The sequence below is a fragment of the Macaca mulatta genome, chromosome 12 (assembly GCF_049350105.2).
Source record: "Macaca mulatta isolate MMU2019108-1 chromosome 12, T2T-MMU8v2.0, whole genome shotgun sequence".
NCBI classification, from domain to species: domain Eukaryota; kingdom Metazoa; phylum Chordata; class Mammalia; order Primates; family Cercopithecidae; genus Macaca; species Macaca mulatta.
Window position 1 is genome coordinate 53,932,988 of NC_133417.1, and position 22,207 is coordinate 53,955,194.

Consider the following 22,207-nt stretch of genomic DNA (forward strand, 5'->3'; position numbering starts at 1 on the left):
CTCCCACTCACCTTCTCTGCCCACATCCTCTCTGCCCATTCCTAAACTTACTCATTCTTCAAGATTTGGTGTCCCTCAAGGAAGCCATCCCATATTACCCATTTATTACTGGAAATCTGGGACATTTCTAGTCTCTGAATTTCTATAGCTCTCAGCTGTTTTCCCACTTCTTACTGCCCGAAGCAACTGTGCATTGTGGGTCTGGACTGCACATCTCATCTGCAAGGGTCAGTGTAGAAGCAGTGAAGACCTCTAAGGAGCACCTGTCATACACACATACACAGACACACCACACACCACACACCACATTGCACCCCCCACATATATCATACACACACACAGACATATGCACACCACACACATATATACACAGACATACCATACACCACATACCGTACACCCCCCACATACATTGTACACACACACAGACATATGCACACCACACACATATATACACAGACACACCATACACCACATACCATACACCCCCACATACATTGTACACACACAGACATATGCACACCACACACATATATACACAAACACACCATACAACACATATCATACATCCCCACATACACTGTACACACACAGACATACGCACACCACACACATATATACACAGACACACCATACACCACATATCATACATCCCCCACATACATTGTACACACACACAGACATACGCACACCACACACATATATACACAGACACGCCATACACCACATATCATACATCCCCCACATACACTGTACACACACACAGACATATGCACACCACACACATATATACACAAACACACCATACACCACATATCATACATCCCCCACATACATTGTACACACACACAGACATACGCACACCACACACATATATACACAGACACATCACACACAGACATATTACACACCACATACCACACCCCACATACATTGTACACATACACAGACATATGCACACCACATACATATACACAGACACATCACACACAGATGCACCACACACCATACCTCCCACATACATCACACACACACACACATACACACACAGACACACCATATACCACATACCCCCCACATACAGGATACACACACAGACATATGCACACCACACACATATACACAGACACACCACATGCATAATATACACACAGACACACCACACACCATATACCACACTGCTTAAATACATCATACACACAAACATATACACATCACACATATACCTACACAGACACACCACACACCACATACCACACACCCCCCACATACATCATACACATACAGACATATACATACCACAGACATACCTCACACCACACAAGACCCTCACATGCATCATAAACACACACAGACGTATATATCACACACATACAGACACACCACACAACACATACTGCACATGCCCCCATACATCATACACACGCAGACATATACACATCACACACTTGCACACACAGACATCACATACCACCCCTCCACATACATCATAGATATACACACAGGTATATGCACACCACACACAAACACAGCACACACTACACACTGTATACCACATGTGACCCCTACATACATCATAAACATACAGAGAGGTACACCTCACACACCTACATATGGACATGCATATGTCACACTATATACCACACCCCCATCATACACACACAGACATACACACATACAGACATACCATATACCCCACACCACACATCGTATAGCATACCCCCCACATACACACACACACAGACACCACATACAGACGCTCCCACATATACATGCACACATACCGACAGACCCCACATATATACACATACAACACACACACATACCCCCATATACACACACACACACACACACACACACCGCATACATCATACAGACACAGACACCACATATCACACATATACAATACACACACACCACAGAATGCCACACGCCACAAGCACTCCCACACTCGCCACACTTCCTACATTCACGCTATAGCACATGCCTGCACACATTCCCTACATCCATCTCACACACATATATGCCCCACATCACACATACATGTTAATACTCCACGTACATCACACGCCCCTACACATGCAGACATAACCCTCACACCCTACACTTGTATCACACACAGACATACACCACACACACATCACACATCCATATGCTCCCCTAACACGACACACACACACAGACACACACACACACACACAGGCACGCTCCACATGCCCTACATCCTCCCCTGCATACGCACACCTGCAGATTGTTTCGGCAGGCCTAGTTTACTGCACACAAAGCCCTTACCGCTCTTGAGCATCTGAGCTGGATCAAGCAGGCCAGCTGCTAGGCCTGCAGTGGATTTGGGTATGCGTCTGTTCCTGTGGGGATGGGAGGCATTATTATGAGAACACTCACTTTTCTTACATTGATTTTAGGGTGAGGACTTCAGAGAGACACAAAGTAGAGAGTGTCCTAGATTCATCTCTGGTTCTGCCTTGGTTCTTGCCCTGACAAAGGCAAACAAAGGGATGTCAGCACTTGTATAAGCCAGGAATCAATGGGGAGATAAATCCATTGAAAGGGAAAGCATATAGGAAAATAGATGTGAGTCAATTATAAATGATTTTTGGATTATCAGTCGTTCTTCTCTGGCTGTGGGCTACTGAGGAGAAGCTAAAGGATTATCATCAATTATTAAAAAGCTCTGGAGGGCTTGGGTAGGGGAGGTCTTTTGATTGGCTGAGTGGAGTCATGACATTTGACAATACGGAAATGATGTTCTCACCATAGGTATTGTTCCTGCCAGTGATCTCCATGCTTCAGAGCATGTGGGGGCCCATTGTCTAATTTGTTACATGTTTATGATGGAATATACAGTTTAAAAGTTATCAAGATCTGAGATTGTCAGTCTGTCATTTGGCACTGTTTTCTTTCCGAAGATATGTATTAATTGTCAGAGATAGAAATGTGTTTCAGACTCTTCAGGTGAAATAAACTCCAACAACTTGTTCGTGAGAACCTCCTATGAGCTGAGTGATATAATACGAACATTTATTTGAGCCCGTCCCATGTCACTAAGCACTTTATATATCCTATTTAACTTAAATTATACAATAATGCTATGTAATAAATACTAAATTTTATAAGCAATGGGGAGAAATATACATGCACTGGCCATCCCTATCTTTAGGAAGTATGCAGTCAAACTAAAAAACAATATCAATACATCAAACTATTTAGATTCTTAATAGATAAGGGCATTCCAGAGGAGTACCCATTTTTCCAGATGAGACAGCTTTGCTGGAAGCCAGACTGCCGGATGAGGTGGCTCATGCCTGTAATCCCAGCACTCTGGGAAGCCAAGGTGGGCAGACACTTTGAGCTCAGGAGTTGGACACCAGCCTTGGTAACATGGCAAAACCTTGTCTCTACAAAAAATACAAAAAATTAGCCGGGTGTGGTGGTGCACACCTGTAGTTCCAGCTACTAGGGAAGCTGAGGTTGGAGGATCACTTGAGCCTGAGAAGTGGAGGTTGCAGTCAGCGCTTCAGCCTGGGCAACAGAGTGAGACCTTGTCTAAAGAAAAAAAAAATCTGGAAAATTCTCTGGGTGTACGGTTGGCACTGATCACTTTAAACCTGCAGACCGTGTGTTTGTTCACTGATGGGTTGTTGAACTCATATGAGAACTTAAATGCTTATTTGATGGTGGGCTTAGGCAAAGGCTCTCTGGAGCTTGTGTGTTGCTTTAAATGCTTCTGGAAGTCTTCATTAGGAGTTGCTGTCAGATCCTATGGCATCTTTTCTAAAATCTTCAGAGGTGGCAAATTCTGGACCTTAGAAGTGGATTTGGTAATATCCAAATAGCAGGATAATTTACCTGTCCCCATCCCCTTAAGTAAAATGAGTAAAGTAGAAAAGGGGGGAAAGAAGAATATAAGACTATCTTAAACGTGGATTTAGGTGTTAGAAACAGCTAAAACTTATTTAGAACAATTCAGCCTGGGGACTACAGATTTTTAAAAGAAATTTATGAAGTGTATTTTCTTGATTGATCTGTTAAATGATACTGAAAGTGTTGCCAGAATAAGGTTCTTAGAAATTTTGAAAAATTTTGGAAATCAGTTCTAAAGGTTATTTCATTAAAGGACATTACCTTACTTGGACCTGGAGGCTCAAGTCAGTTTGTAAATACTCAAAACCCAAACCCATATATTCTCATTCCTTCTCCTGCTCCCTTTCCCTTCTCCTCCTCACCCCACACTAGCCACATAGACACTGATTTGCTGCCTTGAGTGGCCGCTGGAGGCAATACTGTGGGCCTCAGAATTTAACAGCACAAGTGCTCCCCTGCTGGATAAACAGATGAACACATTGAGTTTTTCCACCAACTTCTGGTCTGTTGGCAAGTCAGGTAGATGCCCAAGGGAGCCGGCAGGCACACGTGGGTGCTTCCTGCTCCACCAGGTTCTGTCTAAGGAACCCAGCAATGGTTCCTCCTCTCTCTCCTGTGTCTCCCAGCACCCTTTAACGGCCTGTGTTTGTATTTTCACCCACTAGGGGAAGCTGCACGACCCCCAGCTCATGGGGATCATCCCACGAATTGCTCATGATATCTTTGACCATATCTACTCCATGGATGAGAACCTGGAATTTCACATAAAGGTATGTATTACTGATTGGTCAAGAGAAGACACTGGGCCCCAGATAACGTTTCTTATCCCTCCTCCTTTCAAATAGATATAAAAGATGATCTTACTAATTTAAATTACATTCTTGTGGTAAGCAGAGCCCTCTTCCTTACTGACCTAGGCTAACAGGTATCTGGAGGGTTTGCTTGAAATATCCAGATAATGAAAGCAAAAGCCTTCTTTAGCAGGAAATCATCTTGATTGTTGCCCGAATTCTACCCTTTATCCTCTGGATCTCCGTGGATATGACTGAAATGTGTTTGTGTGTGGGTTAGGGCAGCATTTCTCAAAGTGTGTTCTGTGGAACACAGTGCCTCGTATTATTAATGGTGGGCTTGCAGGGAAAGGGGCTATAAGGCCAAATGAGCTGGGAAAGTGCTTCCTTGAACAGTGTTAAATTTATCACAAGTTTCAACGTGCTCTGCAAAGGGGACGTGTATTAGATTACATTTCCCAGCTTATTTGAATATAGACACATTTCTCCCCCTAAGAGTATCACAGACTTGTGTTTTGAGCAGAGCGTCACAGAGCAGAAGTCTGAGAAATGTTGGGAAGAGGAATTCTCCTCCTTTTTATCTTCCTCTTTGTATTTTGTTTTTGTTTTAAACCAGAACTTGTTATGGACTTCAATTTACATTAAAAGAGAGATTTCTACTCTCTTACTGAGGCTGTTTAATAATAAAATGTGTTATTAGGATATATTCATTGGAACACCTCTTTTGCAAGTGACTGAAAGGCACTTGTTTAAGCAAATTAGAGGATATTGTTATAAGAGACAGAATCTGACAGTAGGCATTTTGTGGAGGATGAAGTGTGGAGGGCAGGAAATCTAAGCCCTGTTTTTCTTTTTTCTTTTTAAACTTTTTTTTTTTTTTTTTTTTTTGAGACGGAGTCTCGCTCTGTCGCCCAGGCTGGAGTGCAGTGGCGCTATCTCGGCTCACTGCAAGCCAGGATGGTCTCGATCTCCTGACCTCGTGATCCGCCCGTCTCGGCCTCCCAAAGTGCTGGGATTACATTCTTTTTAAACTTTTTAAACAATTGAGATATTGTTCACATAACGCAAAATTCACCCTTTAAAAGTGTATAGATTGATGGTTTTTAATATATTCCCAACAGCGTACAATGATGATCCTTATCTAATTCTTGAGCATGTCATCACCTCCAAAAGAAACCCCAAATCCGTTACAGTCCCTGCTTTTCTGCCCTCTTGCTTGACTTCTTTCTCTTGTTCTGGAGCATCTTCTCTCTTTTTGGTGGGAGAAGGGGTTGGCAACATGGCAGCTGCTGCTCCAGCATTCCCTTATTTCCAACCCCAAATTCCCTTGCGAAGGGACTCATTGGCCCAGCCTACATAGGCTCCCCCCTGCCTGATGAGCTGTGTCCAGGATGCACATGCTGTCTGGGGGCCCCCACTGTGGCTGGGGAGGGTGAAGGGGCAGTTCTAAGAAGACTTGCTAAGCAGATCTGCTAAGAGATTTCCCTTCAGGCTGGGATCTTAGTGCACCAGGCCCATCTGTTCAGAGATGAGGAAATGGAAGTTTAAAGATGCATGGTTAGTTAGGCCGGGCGCGGTGACTCACACCTGTAATCCCAGCACTTTGGGAGGTTGAGGCGAGTGGATCGCCTGAGGTCAGGAGTTTGAGACCAGCCTGGCCAACATGGTGAAACCCTGTCTCAACTAAAAAAAGAAAAAAAAAAAATTAGCCAGGCATGGTGGTGTGTGCCTATAATCCCAGCTACTCAGGAGGCTGAGGCACGAGAATCACTTGAACCCAGGAGGCAGAGGTTGCTGTGAGCTGAGATCGCTCCACTGCACTCTAGCTTGGGTGACAGAGAGAGACTCTGTCTGAAAAAAAAAAAAGACGCGGAGTTAGAAGGCCCAACTTAAACAGCAAGTTATTGATAAAGCTAAGAATTGACCCTAGGTCTGACCTAGGTCTAGGCATATGTGATACCTTTTCAATTGTATGAAACTTCTCCCCTTACTACTATATACCTTTCGTAAATGACATAAAAAGAAGGCAACAACTGTTTGCCCAACTCTAAATTACATCTAGCAAATCACTTTTCCTTAGGAGTCCTTTTGTTGGCTAAAGCCTGCTTCTCCTTCTTGCCAAGATTCTTTATATCTAAGGATACAGAAGCTTGTTGCTTTGATGGGATCAAGATTTAGAAGCTTAGTGCTTCTTTAGGGCTGTTTGCATTTAAATAGCTTAAACTACTGCAGGGTTCTTATGTGATAATCCTGGAATAAGATGTTAAACCAATTACTGCCCTCAAAATAGGGTCTTGTGTTAGAATCTTATTAAGATAAAAACAGCCCTAGCATGAAGTTGGGGGAGGAGAGGAATAACACTCTTAGTCTCTAGGGCTGAATTTTATAGTCCAGATTTCTGTGTAGCATTTGTAGTTATGCTTACTTGTTTTATAAATAATAATTATAAGTGGGCAAATTAGTTGCTGACTACTTCGTATTTTGAACTGAGTAGTGAGAGGCTAAATCAAGAAAAAGAGGACTGATTAAGGCAATATTGAAAATCTGCTCCTTAAAATGAGTCCCACAGACGTTTTAAACTTTATTTCCGAACATGCTATTTCTTAATGCCAAACAATGCCTGTTTATTTTTCTTCCGCCTGGTCTCACAAAATATTTGAAATGACAAAACAACAAAATTGCCACCCTCACACACATACCAAAAGCAGAAATTAATAAAATCAGAATCCTGTTTCTACTTACGTTAAATGTGAATATGATTCTAATTGCCAGACTTGCCAGTATCTAGTTTGTGACTTTTTAAAGACATAATTAATTTTCTCTGTAATCGATGGAAATAAGGCCACATGTTTAAGATCTCAAAAATAATAGACAATGGATTGAAAATCAGACAAATCTGAAATAAATAGAATGCACTGAACTAGAATTGAGTTGGCTGCAGGAAGGGCTGGGTTAGAGATATGCAGGATTGGAGGCCAAACAGACCCATAAGGATTTGGGGAGTGTGGCAGCATGAGAGATTAGACAAAGCTGTAGATGTGAGTCTTTGAAATGTCACATAGATGTGTCCGTGAGAGATGGGCCTCAGACTCACGGGGGAGTCTGACAGGTGTTCAAGCAGGCAGATGTTGCTAGGGATACAGGCAGCCAGGAGAGATGCCCAGCAGCGGATTCCAGGGCTCAAGCTAGGACCCCACATCTCAGAGTAACTGGAATGGTTCCAGTCGGGTGGTTCCAGACCGAGGCACATTAAAAATAATGGATCAGGGCTGAGTTGGAACTGGGAGCAGTGCTGGGTTAGAGTCTCCGCTTCCCCATGACTGGTCCAGAGCTGGGATGTAAGGATGAGGTTTCACCTGAGTAGTCACATCCCAGCTTTACAGCTTTACAACTGTTTTCCTTTCTGCCCACTCCCTTGTTTAGATTTCAAAAGAACTTATGAACATAGGGCAGATAAGTTTATTGGGTAGGCAGAAAGCAAATGTAAACAGAGTACAGAATCCTGGAGGGGGATTTTTGACATCGTAAAGCCCTATGGCTTCATGTGACAGATGGGACAATTGAGGCATAGGGTCTTGGTATGTGTAAATTGAGTCCCTAAGACCTCATATTTAGTTAAAGCAGGTCTCAGACATCAGCCAGCATAAGAATCGCCTGGGGAATTGAGAACCAGATTCCTAGGTCCTGTTCTCTGGGATTTGGATTCAGCAGGACTGCAGTAGGGTTCAGGGTTCTGCAGTTCAAACAGGTTCTCAGGCGATGCTGATGAAGGTGGTGCTGCAGCTGAGCCTTGAGACTAATGGGAAGGCCTCCTTTTCTTCTCACAGTCTAACCACCTTTTTTCAAGTCCCATTTTGTTCAGATCTTTCCTGGATGCACCAGAGCTGGCCACCGTTACCAGCTCTTGCCCAGTTACCTTTCTGAGCTCTTGTAGTTCTAAAAACACTGCCCTTGTCCTCTCCCGGCTTCTTGCATGTGAACATTTGGACTAAGTCCCTGCTCCTTCATGATACTGTCAGTATCATGCAATAAGGTGAGGCCTACTGATTGTTTTCTAAGCTTGCTTGGTGCTTGTCTAACATAAAGTCTAGAGTCCTCCTGTAAGTGTCTAGCACACGATGTTAAGAACACCTGAATGACAACCAAAGGGAGCTGTGATGTGTGGGGATGGAGAATGGTCCACACTTAGGGAAGCGTAGAGCTAGCAGGAAGCAGGGGAATCCCAGTAGAGCTGGCCAGATTCTGAGTCTTCACTTTGAACCCCTCTTCTTACTCTTCTTAGCCATGCATGATAAAAGCTTTCATAAGTACTAATAATGGTATTTTTGAAATACACTGTGGCATGTCTATTCCCAACTCAATTTGTTTTTAACTAGGTTTCCTATTTTGAGATCTACTTGGACAAAATAAGGGACTTACTTGATGGTAAGTAACCTCAGTGCTTGTCCTTTATTTGTTCTGTAACAAAAGTCCGGGGAGGTTGAAATGGTTTATCACACTTCTGCTTAAGGAATTAATGAAAAGTTATAGAGATACTCTGTTGCCCTCAGGGTATATGTTCATTCTCAGCCAAGGCTTAAACTTGCGTATTGCAAAGAGATTAGATTTGCCTGTCCTTTGTAACAAACTTCCATTTTTCCTCCAATATAGAGTCTTTAACTTTTATTTTCTTCTTTGCATGCTGTCATTCTCATCTCTGTAGTATCCAAGACCAACTTGGCCGTTCATGAAGATAAAAACAGAGTCCCGTATGTAAAGGTATGAGGAAGATTTGATTGGTGATGCCATTAATTTCTCTGCAGTCTCTGTCATAATAATTATTACATAAGATGCACAGAATATTATCTGTAAAGAGCATATAGGCATTTAATCAGGCTCCTTAAATTTAATATTCATCTGGTTTTAAAAGCTGACATTTATTTTCTTCAATTGTATCTTTCCTTTACGACATTATTATTTAACATTATTCACATTTAAAGAGGCTTTGGTATTGAGTGCAATTGTTTTTACTTTGCAGTTTGAAACGCCTATTATGGCATTATCTGTGGAACATCAAAGTATCTATTATTGGCGGCCATCGTGGTAAATAAATAAAGATAGAAGGCAAAGCAAAACTTCATCCATTTCTTCTCTCATTGATTTTCTTCTTTGATTTTCTGTCTTCTTAAAGTGTTGCTGTTGAGTATGAATATGTACTCAGAAACCTAGGAAAACTTGACAATTCTTTTTTTGGTTTACTTCTGTACCTCCTAGGGCTTGCTCAGACTTCTCTTTAATGTAGAATTCAAGCCCTGGGCAAGGAGGAGAAGTTGTTAGATCGATATTTCAGCTTTTCTATTTATCTGCACCTCTAGAAGATAAACAGGAAAATGTTCCAGCCTTTCAAAATATCGTTGCTTTTCAACTCTTTTAATGTTGAACCTGAACTGATTCTCTTCCAGGGGTGCACTGAGCGGTTTGTGTCGAGCCCTGAGGAAGTCATGGATGTAATAGATGAAGGCAAAGCAAACCGACACGTGGCTGTGACAAGTAAGCATGGTGGGGGTGTTTCCTCCCCTGTAGCTTGGGAGACAGATGTCTGCCTACTAACCGAGGGAGGTGGGGAATGAGGCACAAATGAAAGAATGCATGGGAAGGTGGTTAGAGAGCAGTGCTCGGACACACACGCTAGGGTATGTGTGCTATGAGTGTGTCTAGGCAGTCATGGGAAAGGGTGCCGTCTGCTGTCCACAGGGCTCTGAGGTCTTGGAGATGTTGGATGAGACTTACTGGACCCTGATAACAGCCTAAGCCTGAACGTTAGGAAAATTAAACAACCAGCCAACCAAAGGGAGGGAAAGAGTAAACTCCTCAGTTTGTTTATTTGAATCATGTTATTGTTCAGGTTAAAAAAAATTCCAAGACAACAAATTCTATAATACGTTGCAGTCACACACGTGGAAATAAACCATGTTAGATTTCTGCCCTCTGTAAACAAGAAAAAGAAAGGGAAGAAGGAAGTCAGAAAGCAGAGCCTGGAGCTTTAGGGAAAGCCTTCCGACGTGTTACTAGCAGACACATTCAAATCGGCTCATTGACTCTGCAGTTCCTTCCTCAGTATATTCATTGCGTCTCAGGGAAGCAGTGCAAATGGGATTCGGGCAGCAGAGGGTCCGTGAAAAATGAGAGTTGTCTATGCTATTAAGAGGGATGTGGACAAATGAGAGTGAGGTCACATAAACAGAAGCTGAGAGAACTAAGGGTTTATAGCTTGCGTGAGGGAAAAAATCTAGAGGAGGGTGTGTGGACGATATAATATATCTTACCGTGTTGAAGGTGCTGACACTAAGAAAGAGGGTCAGCTTGTTCTGTTCCATCTCAATGCTTAGAATACCCATGATTGTTGGAGCTCTAGGGTGGCAGATTTCGACCCCTATGAGGAGAACTCTCCAACCATTATAGCTGCCCCAAGTGCAGCCTGCTACCTAGTGAGGTAGTGAGTTCACTGTTATGTTGTAAAAGAGATTCAGGCATTGGTTGGCTGACTGGTCTAGACTCTTTAAGTGTCTTCTACCCAAGACTCTCTGATTCTGTGGTCCAGAACTGTAATTCTCAACATTTTCGCTATCTGAGCAATGTATCAGATGATATTCATATATATAGCAACTTTCATAGGTGAGCCTGGACCTGGATACAGTGTTGTTCAAACTCCACTTCTTTTTCTCTTGCTTAAAACCCACACACACACACAAAAGAATGTAAGACAGATATTCTTACAGTAGTAGCATCTCTCATTTACGTTATTCACTCTGTTTCTGAAGCTGTTTTTAGTTACAAATTATTTATGGCATATCCGATAATGCATTTTGGTGCCTTGGTTTGGAACTGCTAGTCTAAAAAAAAATTGCTATTATTCTTACCATTCTGGTAAGGTTTTTCTTTTATTATTGCAATAAAATATACTTAACATGAAATTTGCCATCTTAACCATTTTAAAGTATGCATTTATGTGACATTAAGTACCTTCACATTGTGTGCAACGGCACCACCTTCCATCTCTAGAACTTTTTTTATCTTCTCCAACCAAAACTCTGAACTCATTAAACACCAACTCTTTATTCTCCTCTTGCTCAGTGTACTTTGTCTCTATGAATTTGACTGCTCTAGGTACCTCATATAAGTGGAATCATAAAGTGTTTGTCCTTCTGTGACTTACTTCACTTAGCATAATGTCTTCAAGTTTCATCCACGTGCTAGCAAATGTCCTTCCTTTTTAAGGCTGAATAATATTCCATTGTATGTATATACAACATTTAAAAAATTCATTTAACCATTAATGGACACTTGGGTAGCTTCTACATTTTGGCGATTGTGAATAATGCTGTTATGAAGAAAGGTGTGCAAACATCTATTTGAGTCCTTGATTTCAATTCTTTTGAGTATATAAGCAGAAGTGGAATTTCTGGATCTTATGGTAATTCTACTTTCAGTTTCTTGAGGAACCGCTCCTATTTGCTATTATTACTATTTTCTACAGCAGCTGTACCATTGTCTATTCCTAACAGCAGAACACCAGAGTTTTCATTTCTCTACATCCTTGCCAACTTGTTATTGTTACTATTTTTTATAATAGCCATCTAAATGGTGTGAAGTACTGTTTCATTGTGGTTTTGATTTGCATTTCTCTAATGATTAGTGATGTTGAGCATCTTTTCATGTGCTTATAGGCCATTTGTATATCTTCTTTGAGGGATGTCTATTCAAGGTCTGTATTTATTTTTTAATCAGGTTGATTTGTTGTTGTTGACTTGTAGGGAGTTCTCTATGTATTCTGGACATCAATCCCTTATTAGATATACGATTTATAAAATTTTCTTCTATTCCATGGATTGCTTTTTTACACTATTGATAGTGTCTTTTGATAGGTAAAAGTTTTTAATTTTGATGAAGTGTCTATTTTTATTTTGTTGCTTGTTCTTTGGGTGTCATATCCAGGAAATTATTGACAAGTCCAATGTCATGAAGCTTTTCTCCTGTGTTTTAGTCTAAGAGTTTTATAGTTTTAGTTTTTATTTGTAGGTATTTGATCCTTTTGGAGTAAATTTTTGCATGTACTCTAAGGTAAGGGCCCAACATTAATATATTTTTTGCATGTAGATATCCAACACTATTTGTTGAAAAGACTGTTCTTTCCACATGAAATGGTCTTGACACTCTTGTTGAAAATCATTTGACCATATATGTGAGGATTTATTTCTGGGCCCTTTATTCTGTTCCATTGATTTATATGTCTGTCTTTATGTCAATACCACACTGTTTTGATTACTGTAACTTTGTGGTAACTTTTATTTTTTATTTTTCCATAGGTTATTGGGGTACAGGTAGTATTTGGTTACATGAGTAAGTTCTTTAGCGCTGATTTGTGAGGTTTTGATACACCTATCACCTCAGCTGTATGCAATGCACCCTATTTGTTGTCTTTTATCCCTCGCCCTACTCCCACCCTTCCCCTCAAGTCCCCAAAGTCCATTATATTGTTGAAGTGTGAGACCTTCAACTCTGTTCTTATTTTTCAAGATTGTTTAGGCTATTTGGGGTCCCTTGAGATTTCATATGAATTTTAGGATGGATTTTTGTACTTCTGCGAAATATGTCATTGAAATTTTGATAGAGATTGCACTGAATTTGTAGATTGCTTTGGGTTATACTGACAGCCTAATGATATTAAGTCTTCTAATCAATCCATTTATTTGTGTCTTCTTTCATATCTTTCAGTCACATTTTGTAGTTTCCAGTGTACAAGTCTTTCTCTTCTCTGGTTAAGTTTATTCCTAAGTAGTTTATTCTTTTTTTTTTTTTTTTTTTTGCTATTATAAATAAGGTTGTTTTCTTAATTTTTTGGGTTGTTCATTGTTAGTACATAGAAATGCAACTGATTTTTTACATGTTGATTTCGTATCCTACAACTTTGCTGAAGTAACTGTTAGTTTGGACAGTTTTTTAAAAATGAATCTTTAGAGCTTTTTACATATAATCTGGTAAGATGGTTTTGAGAACTGATTGCTGATGAAGGCTGAATAGGATGGTCGCTGGGGTCTCTGTCTGCTTGGCAGACAAAGACGAGGTTTTGCAAGCATTTTCATTTCCAGTACCCCATCCTAGTGAAGCATATTTAATTTTTGAAACATTCTTTGCAGTTAGCATAGGTTATAGAAGTGTATGTCTTAATCCTTCCTTAGGAAAGTCTTAATCCTTCCTTAAGAAAGCTTATGATATTACTGATAAGGCAAGGCTTATGCACATGACTAAGATAGCCTACATCATGTATTAATCATGTTAAAGTCTGAGGAATTTAAAGTGAGGCAGGGGAGGAAGTAGTGAATTCTTCAAGGGGAAAGTCATGCTATAGTAGGAATTTAGAGGATGGGGCTTCAGGTAGAGCTAGAAAATCTGATATCTTAGACTGTCGACTAAGATTTTTAGATTAATTTCTTTGCTCCTTGAAGACATTTAAAATCTTGTCTTTCTAGAATGAGCATTGTTTTTCAGAAGAAACAGGGGTCTCAGATAATTTTTAAAAGTGGCTGGACTTACTTCAATGAAATGGAGCTACTAGGCATGACTTGTTATGCTTTTCAGATGAGAGGTTTGCTACCTAAACCTACATGTTCTTTGTAGAGCAGTAAACTATTTTCCTTTTCAGACATGAATGAACACAGCTCTAGAAGTCACAGTATCTTCCTGATAAATATTAAACAAGAGAATGTAGAGACTGAAAAAAAACTCAGTGGGAAACTTTATTTGGTTGATTTGGCTGGGAGCGAAAAGGTAATTGGTTCTTTATTTGTATTATCTATAATTTTCCCCTTTTATTTGCTTCACTGTGCAATGGTATAATTTTTATGCTCTTCTATTTTCCTGCTTTAAAGCACTTTTAAAGGTTCTGAGGCTCTGCCAAGGTGTTATTACATTTAACCCTTTTTCCCTGCTTTCTTTTCTGGTCCTGAGGTCTCTTATTGGTGTCGCAGGCAGGTACTTTGCATGCCAACTCTGATTTATCCCTGATGGGCCCTTATGATGATGTTAGGCAAGAGTTGGTTTGACTTAGCCTGTGGCAGAGGCAGCTGCACACATGTGGGAGGGATATTAACTTCTAAGAAAAGAATAAATCCCATGTTGTACCTGACTCTAATAGGCCAGGAACGAGCTTTGCCATTGGAATGTGGCAGTCCTGCCTCTGCAGGTTTGTTTTGCTGATAGAAGGTCTGGAACCTGGGGCACTCCCCGCATTCCCTGGTTCTCCCAGCAGTAGGCATGGGCTGACGGTATCCCATGTGGGAGTCCTTGGCTGTCTCATGCAGCGCGGCCTGTAATCAGCCTTAGCTGCAAGCCTTTACTGTTCTCTGGTTTTATCTAGACTCTCTTTTGTTGTCTACACCCTGACCCATGCCCTCCCAGGCCCTGGCTGGGGCTGTACTCCAGAGCAATAGGCTTCCCAGAATCTCCAGTCTCACTTCCATAGCACCAAAGACTTCTGCTGCCAAGCCCTGTCTCGAGGCACTGATCTCCCTTGAGCAACATCACAGAGCAAGGCCACGTGCACAATGCCCTCTGGCCTCCATCATCACTGACATCATGCTGATTGTCCCCATGAAGGCCAGCCTTGAAGCTTGGTCAGTCTCCCTAACTGTATGATTGATCACTACTTATTGCACTACACCACTGAGTTCCCATATGCCAAGTTATGGCGACTTACATCCAAGTAAGTAATGGTTACTTGGATTGTCCTCTAGTATGCATTTGTAAAACCGTGAGCGGAAAGTCATCTGTGTATTTCTAGTTGGGAATCTAAAATTTTACTAGTATGGGCTTGTAACTTTAGTTAAACAGATGTGCAACAGAATGGAAATAATGGAGCATTGTTGTTTATTTAGAGCCTAAATACACCTGAAAACTGCTTAATACTGGCAGACTGGAGTGGAGGCTTGCCTCTGCACAGTGTCAGTGGTTATTGCTAATGATATTTATGAGGTGTTTGAAATCATGTCCTTCACATAGTTTCTTTTGCTCACACACACCTGTTTTCCTTTGCCCTAGATGTGTCCATATGACTGTGTCAGTGTGATCTTGTAGAAGAGAACTCTGGGCTTTAGTTCCCATCTCTCCTGAATGGCGTTCTTCCCTTAGGTTGGCAGTCTGATATTTCTGGGGCTCAGTTTCCTGTCTGTCAAAGGAGGGTGATAGATGATACCTGCCTTGTATATTTCATGGAGTTAAGATGCTCAAATAAGAAAGCATCTTAAAATAACACTGCTTAAAATAACATAGACTGTTACTGTTTGTGACCCGTCAGCTACATGATTTCTCTATGTGTAAGTAGGGGAGCCACACAAACAATTCCAAGGGAGTTGAGAATCTATTCTATTTTTGAAATAAACCTCCCCCTGGACATGAATTCATTTCTGTCATCAGGAGTTTCTCCTTTATATGAGATTGGAATTTGCGTAGTTGAACATTGCTTCCTTGCTTCCTTTCTTGAGAGAGCAGCTGCTGCCCCTGCATCATTTGTCCAGTCAGCAGAGACATGAATCATGTTGAGTTCCCTTTTTTTCTAGCATCTGTAGACTGCCCTCTACCTAGAGCAAATGCTGTCAAGATGAAATTACCAGCAATAACACAGCAAAGGAGAAACTGCGTGGTCCCCCTGGCTGCAGAGGAAAAAAAGACAAATTTACAATGCAATATACATTTGACTTTTCATTTCTCTCCCAAGTTTTTTGCTTTTTGGATATTTTTCATTTTTTCCTTGTTGTGAGAATAAGTAGGGAAGGAACAGAGTCTGGATAACTAACCCTACCACATCTAGTCATCTGCCTGAACTTGGAGCTTGTAACTTACATTTTTCCAATATGCCCATTCATTGTGGCTCAGGACAACATTTTCTCTTCATGCTTCCCTCTGGGCTCCCTTCGGCATGGGGACTGCGGCTCAGTCTCCCAGGGCCCGAGCTACCCATGGTGACAGCACTTCTGGAGCCTGGTTTCCCTGGATGGATGGTTGGCCCCTGGGGAAGCATCTGCAGCTCCACCACTTGAGGTATTTCAGCTATTCCACTAAAACCCAATTGAGAGGAAAATGATGGCAGGAGAGACCAAATCCCCAGCCTCATACGCGAAGGATGGTTTTTATCACTGTGGGTCTTCTCTACTTTTATTTTTCCTTGCTTTCCAGGAGGCTGTCCCCCTTTGCCCTTGTGTGAATTTGAAATTTCTACTTTGTGCTTCCGCTGTCCTGTGCTGCTCACTGCTTTCTTTTCTCTCTGGTAGGTCAGCAAAACTGGTGCCGAGGGAGCTGTTCTCGATGAAGCTAAAAATATCAATAAGTCTTTGTCTGCTCTTGGAAATGTGATCTCTGCTTTGGCAGAAGGGACAGTAAGTGATCCTGCCCCCGTCTATTAAATAATATTATGAGAAACCACCTTTTGGGTCCTCGTAGTCCCTTTGCCACACACCGGAGACTGGTTTGTTTTTCTGTTTGGAAAAGGACAGAGGGAATCCTGGCTGTGGATGCCTGCTCCCTGGGAGTTCCCATCTACTGAAAAGTATGAATGATGATGCTAATTTCCTATGACATAGGTCAAAGAATGGGCATTTTAAACTTGGGCAAGATCCAAAGACCCGGCCACAAATTCTTGTTTTACTCAATTTCTAAGCTCAGTGTCTTCATCCCTGACTTGCTTGCCTCTGGTTTTCTCAGAATGGGCTGTCAAAACCAATACTTATTCTTTTCCTTAATAGAAAACACATGTGCCATACCGGGACAGCAAGATGACTCGGATTCTTCAGGACTCTTTGGGTGGGAACTGCAGAACCACCATCGTCATTTGCTGTTCTCCTTCTGTCTTCAATGAGGCTGAGACCAAGTCCACACTGATGTTTGGACAGAGGTATGTGTGGTCTCTCAGGACCCATCCTCTGAGCTAGGTCTTGGGTCTTAAGAGTGAGTGGCAAGGCCAGGCGCAATGACTCACGTCTATAATCCCAGCACTTTGGGAGGCCAAGGCTGGTCTCAAACTCCAAGGTCAGCAGTTTGAGACCAGCCTGGCCCACACGGTGAAACCCTGTCTCTACTAAAAATGCAAAAATTAGCTGGGTGTGGTGGCATGTACCTGTAGTCCCAGCTACTCAGGAGGCTGAGTCAGGAGAATTGCTTAAACTCAAGAGGTGGAGGTTGCAGTGAGCCAAGATCATACCACTGCACTCCAGCCTGGGCGACAGAGCAAGACTGTCTCAAAAAAAGAAAAAAATAATAGTGAGTGGCAAGGGGCTATTGTCAGAGAATCATAAAGTAAGGGACAAACAGCCTTTTACTCAATTACATCTAGCAGGTGATACGTAAACTTGAGGCATCACTTATTGAGGCCAAAGCAATAATTGTATTTTAAAATAATGGGCAAGAACATGCCAGTCAAAGGTATGGTGTTTAAAACAAAACAAAGCAAAACAGCTAAACTTATTTCAGATGTGAATTGGAAATGCGTTGGGGTGTTACTTTTGTTCTTCATGGCACTGGAGTCTACTTTTTAGGTTCATATTATTTCAAGTTTATAAATCTCAAGATTGATAACTGCCTTTAGCTCCGGTATTTGGGATCCATTGCACAGTTGCTGATAAAACACCCAGAAAATTATGTGAATGCAGAATAGAGGTATAAAAAGCAACGAAGGGGAAGGAATCTTTACCAGCACTGGAGGTAGGAGGTCTGGACTGTATGCTGAGAAGAGACGTAGATGACAGCTTCCTACCTTTAAAAATACCCACATGAGACTTCCTAGATCCCTGGGAGGTGTCCATAGGTGGGCAGCAGGTGTGACTCCATAATCGTAAAGCAAGAGTTACATGTGTGGTTTGGTTCATATCTTCCTTTTTTTCTTGTCACTTTCTTTTTTACCTACCCCCTCCCACTGTCCAAGGCCTGACCTCCTTCAGGCATGTTTCCTCAGTTCCAGTGTTTAGGTTCTATCCTTCAGCCCTCGTGCCTCAGTGTTCATTCCCAGAGTGCTTGGGGTGCTGTGGATCGGGCGATCTGAACATCTTCAGTGCTCAGTGAGCTGAGCTTAGGGCTGAGGTTGGATGTGGATTCTGCTGCCATCGGTTCATTTAATTCTGAACAATCATGTGATCTTTAGACAAGTCACCAGTGCTCTGTGGGCTTTAACTAGCTCATTTGTGAATGGATGCACAGAGCACTTCCCTGCCTCCTCCCTGGGAGTGTGTGTTGTGTGGTTATGCCTAAGGAATAGTTTAAGATGAGAGAAAGGACAGATGGGGGTGGGCATTCTGTCTGGGAAATTGTTATGGCTTGTTTAAACTGCATTAAGCCCCAGTCATTTCCTGAGCCCTCAACAGAACATAGAATTATGCAGCCATGGCACCTGTGGGATGTCTAAATAAATAATAATTATATTGAAATGTTGTAGAGCTAATATATCTTTTATACTGGATTTGGGTCCTTTACTTCCTCCCAAATTGCTTCCTTGATTAGTTAAATGCTTAGGCCAAGGGGGTTGCAGTAGGATAACACCTACGTTCCTCAAGGGTCTCAGAAACCCACAAACCAGCATCTGCTTATGGAAAACAAGATCGCACCCTGCCCAGTGTCTTAAACTTGAGCTTTAACAATTTCCTCTGAAGACATGTTTGAGCAAACCAGCTCTAAATGCATTTATAAAGGAAACATCGCTTCAAAAAAAATCCTTACCAGCAAAGCAAAAATATTCTGGCTCTTTTCAAGCCACAGTCACCGTGGGGCATTGGCTATCTTTGCAAGGCCCAGTCACCTTGGGGCATTGCTGTTATCAGGAGGTATTTGCAGCGTCTACAGGAAGCATTTTGAATATCAGTTAGTGTCTAATATATGTCAGGTGTGTCAAAATTATAGCACTTCTGACAGCAATTATCTCACCTTTGTACAGAGTATGAAATCAAGGCTTAGGTGCAAAGCCATTGGATACCATACCTGAGACCACACAGCCAGTAAGTGACTAAACATGTAGGATGTCCTAGGATGCATAGTCTGAGCACAGCCCTTTGGTTCAGTAAGCTCAGTGTTGAAGCTAATTCTGCTGTTGACCCATTCTCTTGTTTACCTCTCCCCTCTAAGCCTCAGTCTTCTCTCTTATAGAGAGAGAGATATAATAATGCCTATTTCAAGAATATTGGGAGGATTATATAGTTGCTTCAGTTTTAACCTAGCACAAGGGCTGGCATGAGTCCAGGTAAAAAAAGTTCATGACCGATGGCCAGCTATCGGTGATTGCAAGTTCTGCTTTTCTTTCGTCTTAAATAATCTCACAGTATTCAGCCTTGAAAAGGTCATAGTAGTAGATGGGACTAGACTGAATGTAATGCACTGTAACGGACAGCACTGTCATATAAGGGAGAGGATTAAATAAAGTAGAATTAGAATTACATTTTGGGAATGAACAAATAAAAAATACTGCAGATAATTTGGGCTTCCAGGAATTAAAAAGTAATGTAAATTATGTTTTCAAATGAAATAGGTCGGTCTACATTCTTTTATCAGAGTCATCTAGATTCTGCTCTCTGTGACAGCAGGGACTGAGTTTGTCACAGACATTAGTTTCTCATCAATGACTCTGCACAACTAGTTCACAGTAGGTGGTCAATAAATAAATGTTTATCAAATGAATGAACAGATGAATCTAAAGCTTATTGTGTAAGCTTATCTAAAGCTTATTTGTGTTGGAAAGTTAAGGCAGTTGCTGAACTTTGATGCCATTACATCCAGAAGTTTGGTTGGGTTTGGATCTGGTTTGCTTTCCAATCTATTATTGGAAATGTGTGAGGTTTCGTTCCTTTCCCTTTATCCCCAAGTTAGTTAATGGATTATTTAAGGATGCTGAACTACAGGGCCAATACCTGCTGTATTGTTAAATATACTCATTGAACCCAATTATACAGCAGACACAAGACTGAACATCAGATTAGACATGGTATGTGGTAGCTAATGAGATTAAACACTTTGAACTCAGAAAAGACTGCCGGGCACATCCTAAATTCATTGTAATGAGTGTTCATTATATTCTTACTGCAGAGGTGGGCAAACCTTAGGGCAGCATGAGGTTCCTCAGTGATTCCTTTGTGGTTCTTTCAAGGACGTGAAGCGAGTACACGTTTGTTGTTCTGCTTGACTGTACTGATGCTCTGAATAACACAATATAGTATTTGTTTCGAAGCAGTTAAATCTGCAGATCCCTGAAAGCACTCTACCAAGAGTCCTGCTAGCATTCTTCAGGATTATAGGTTAGATACTGGAATTTAAAGGGAAAAATTTACCATGTCTATTTCTATTTTTTTTTAAATTATACTTTTAAGTTCTGGGATACATGGGCAGAACGTACAGGTTTGTTACATAGGAATACACGTACCATGGTGATTTGCTGCACCCATCAACAAGTCACCTACATTAGGTATTTCCCTGAATGCTATCCCTCCCCTAGACCCCCACCCCCCGACAAGCCCCAGTGTTTGATGTTCCCCTCCCTGTGTCCATGTGTTCTCATTGTTCAACTCCGACTTATGAGTGAGAACATGCAGTGTTTGGTTTTCTGTTCCTGTGTTAGTTTGCTGAGAATGATGGTTTCCAGCATTCTGGTTCTTCCGTTCAGTCGGGGTTGTTTCCTTTGGTTTCCTGAATGCCCAGCATCGTGCCATTAAAGAAGTAAGTGCTGTCTCCTGCATTCTCAAAGAGCTTTTAATCTAGTTGAGGATGCAGCACGTGAATTCCCAGGCAGTAGAAAGTCAAAAAGCCAGACTCAAATTAGAGCACTTTTATTGATTTTTTCTTCTGGCTTCCAGAATTCTATTTTGTAGTCTTTAATTACTCTTCTAAACTACTTTTACAGCACTATTTGAAAAAGATATTTATGTTTTAGAAGTGTGAACTCAAATCCCCCGATTGTGTTGGAAGCCAATTTTAATGTACCTTGATTTGGGGTGGTAATGAAGGGAAAGAGGCCCTCTGAGGGGACAGACCAATGTGGTTAGGAAGACCTGAATCAGCACATCTTTGGCACCAGGATTTTTGATTGATCCAGCATGAATAATTCAAAGGCTTTATTTGTATGTTGAATGTGGAAGGAGAATTGATATCTTAGGGAAAGTAATATTCTTTCTTCTTTTCCTGATGTGCGCTTAAAAAAGTCATGTCATCATTTTAATTGTGTCATCTGCCAGTTTAGTGGTAGCTAGATTAGGCAGAGCCTGAATAGTGTGCATATGAAATGTACGTCACCAGAACATGAGAACATGTTACCTGTGAGAGTAGAACGAGCATTTTGGCCAAGGCAGATACTTGACTACACTTTGACATGAAAGAAAAAAAGGCTTAAATCATTCCTGTTGGGGGAGCTACTGCTGAAACACCAATAGGGTTAATTTTTGCTCTTGGAGGGAAGAAATACTGTGGGTGACATACATTTAACTAGATGCCCAGTCCTTATCCATGTCATTTCTGAATGTTTCTCAGGTGAC

General features: G+C 41.4%; 1 protein-coding gene across 1 annotated transcript in view; it reads left to right on the plus strand.

Annotated features, from left to right (window-relative positions):
- The window catches only part of KIF5C (kinesin family member 5C), a 152,215-nt gene that overhangs the window by 58,107 nt on the left and 71,901 nt on the right, over positions 1–22,207 (plus strand). Inside the window, exons 4-10 of the mRNA XM_028830683.2 lie at positions 4,548–4,652; positions 9,050–9,098; positions 9,376–9,431; positions 10,115–10,202; positions 14,356–14,480; positions 16,979–17,083; positions 17,450–17,598. Coding sequence (XP_028686516.1) covers positions 4,548–4,652; positions 9,050–9,098; positions 9,376–9,431; positions 10,115–10,202; positions 14,356–14,480; positions 16,979–17,083; positions 17,450–17,598 — 677 coding nt within the window. The remainder of the gene's footprint in view (positions 1–4,547; positions 4,653–9,049; positions 9,099–9,375; positions 9,432–10,114; positions 10,203–14,355; positions 14,481–16,978; positions 17,084–17,449; positions 17,599–22,207) is intronic.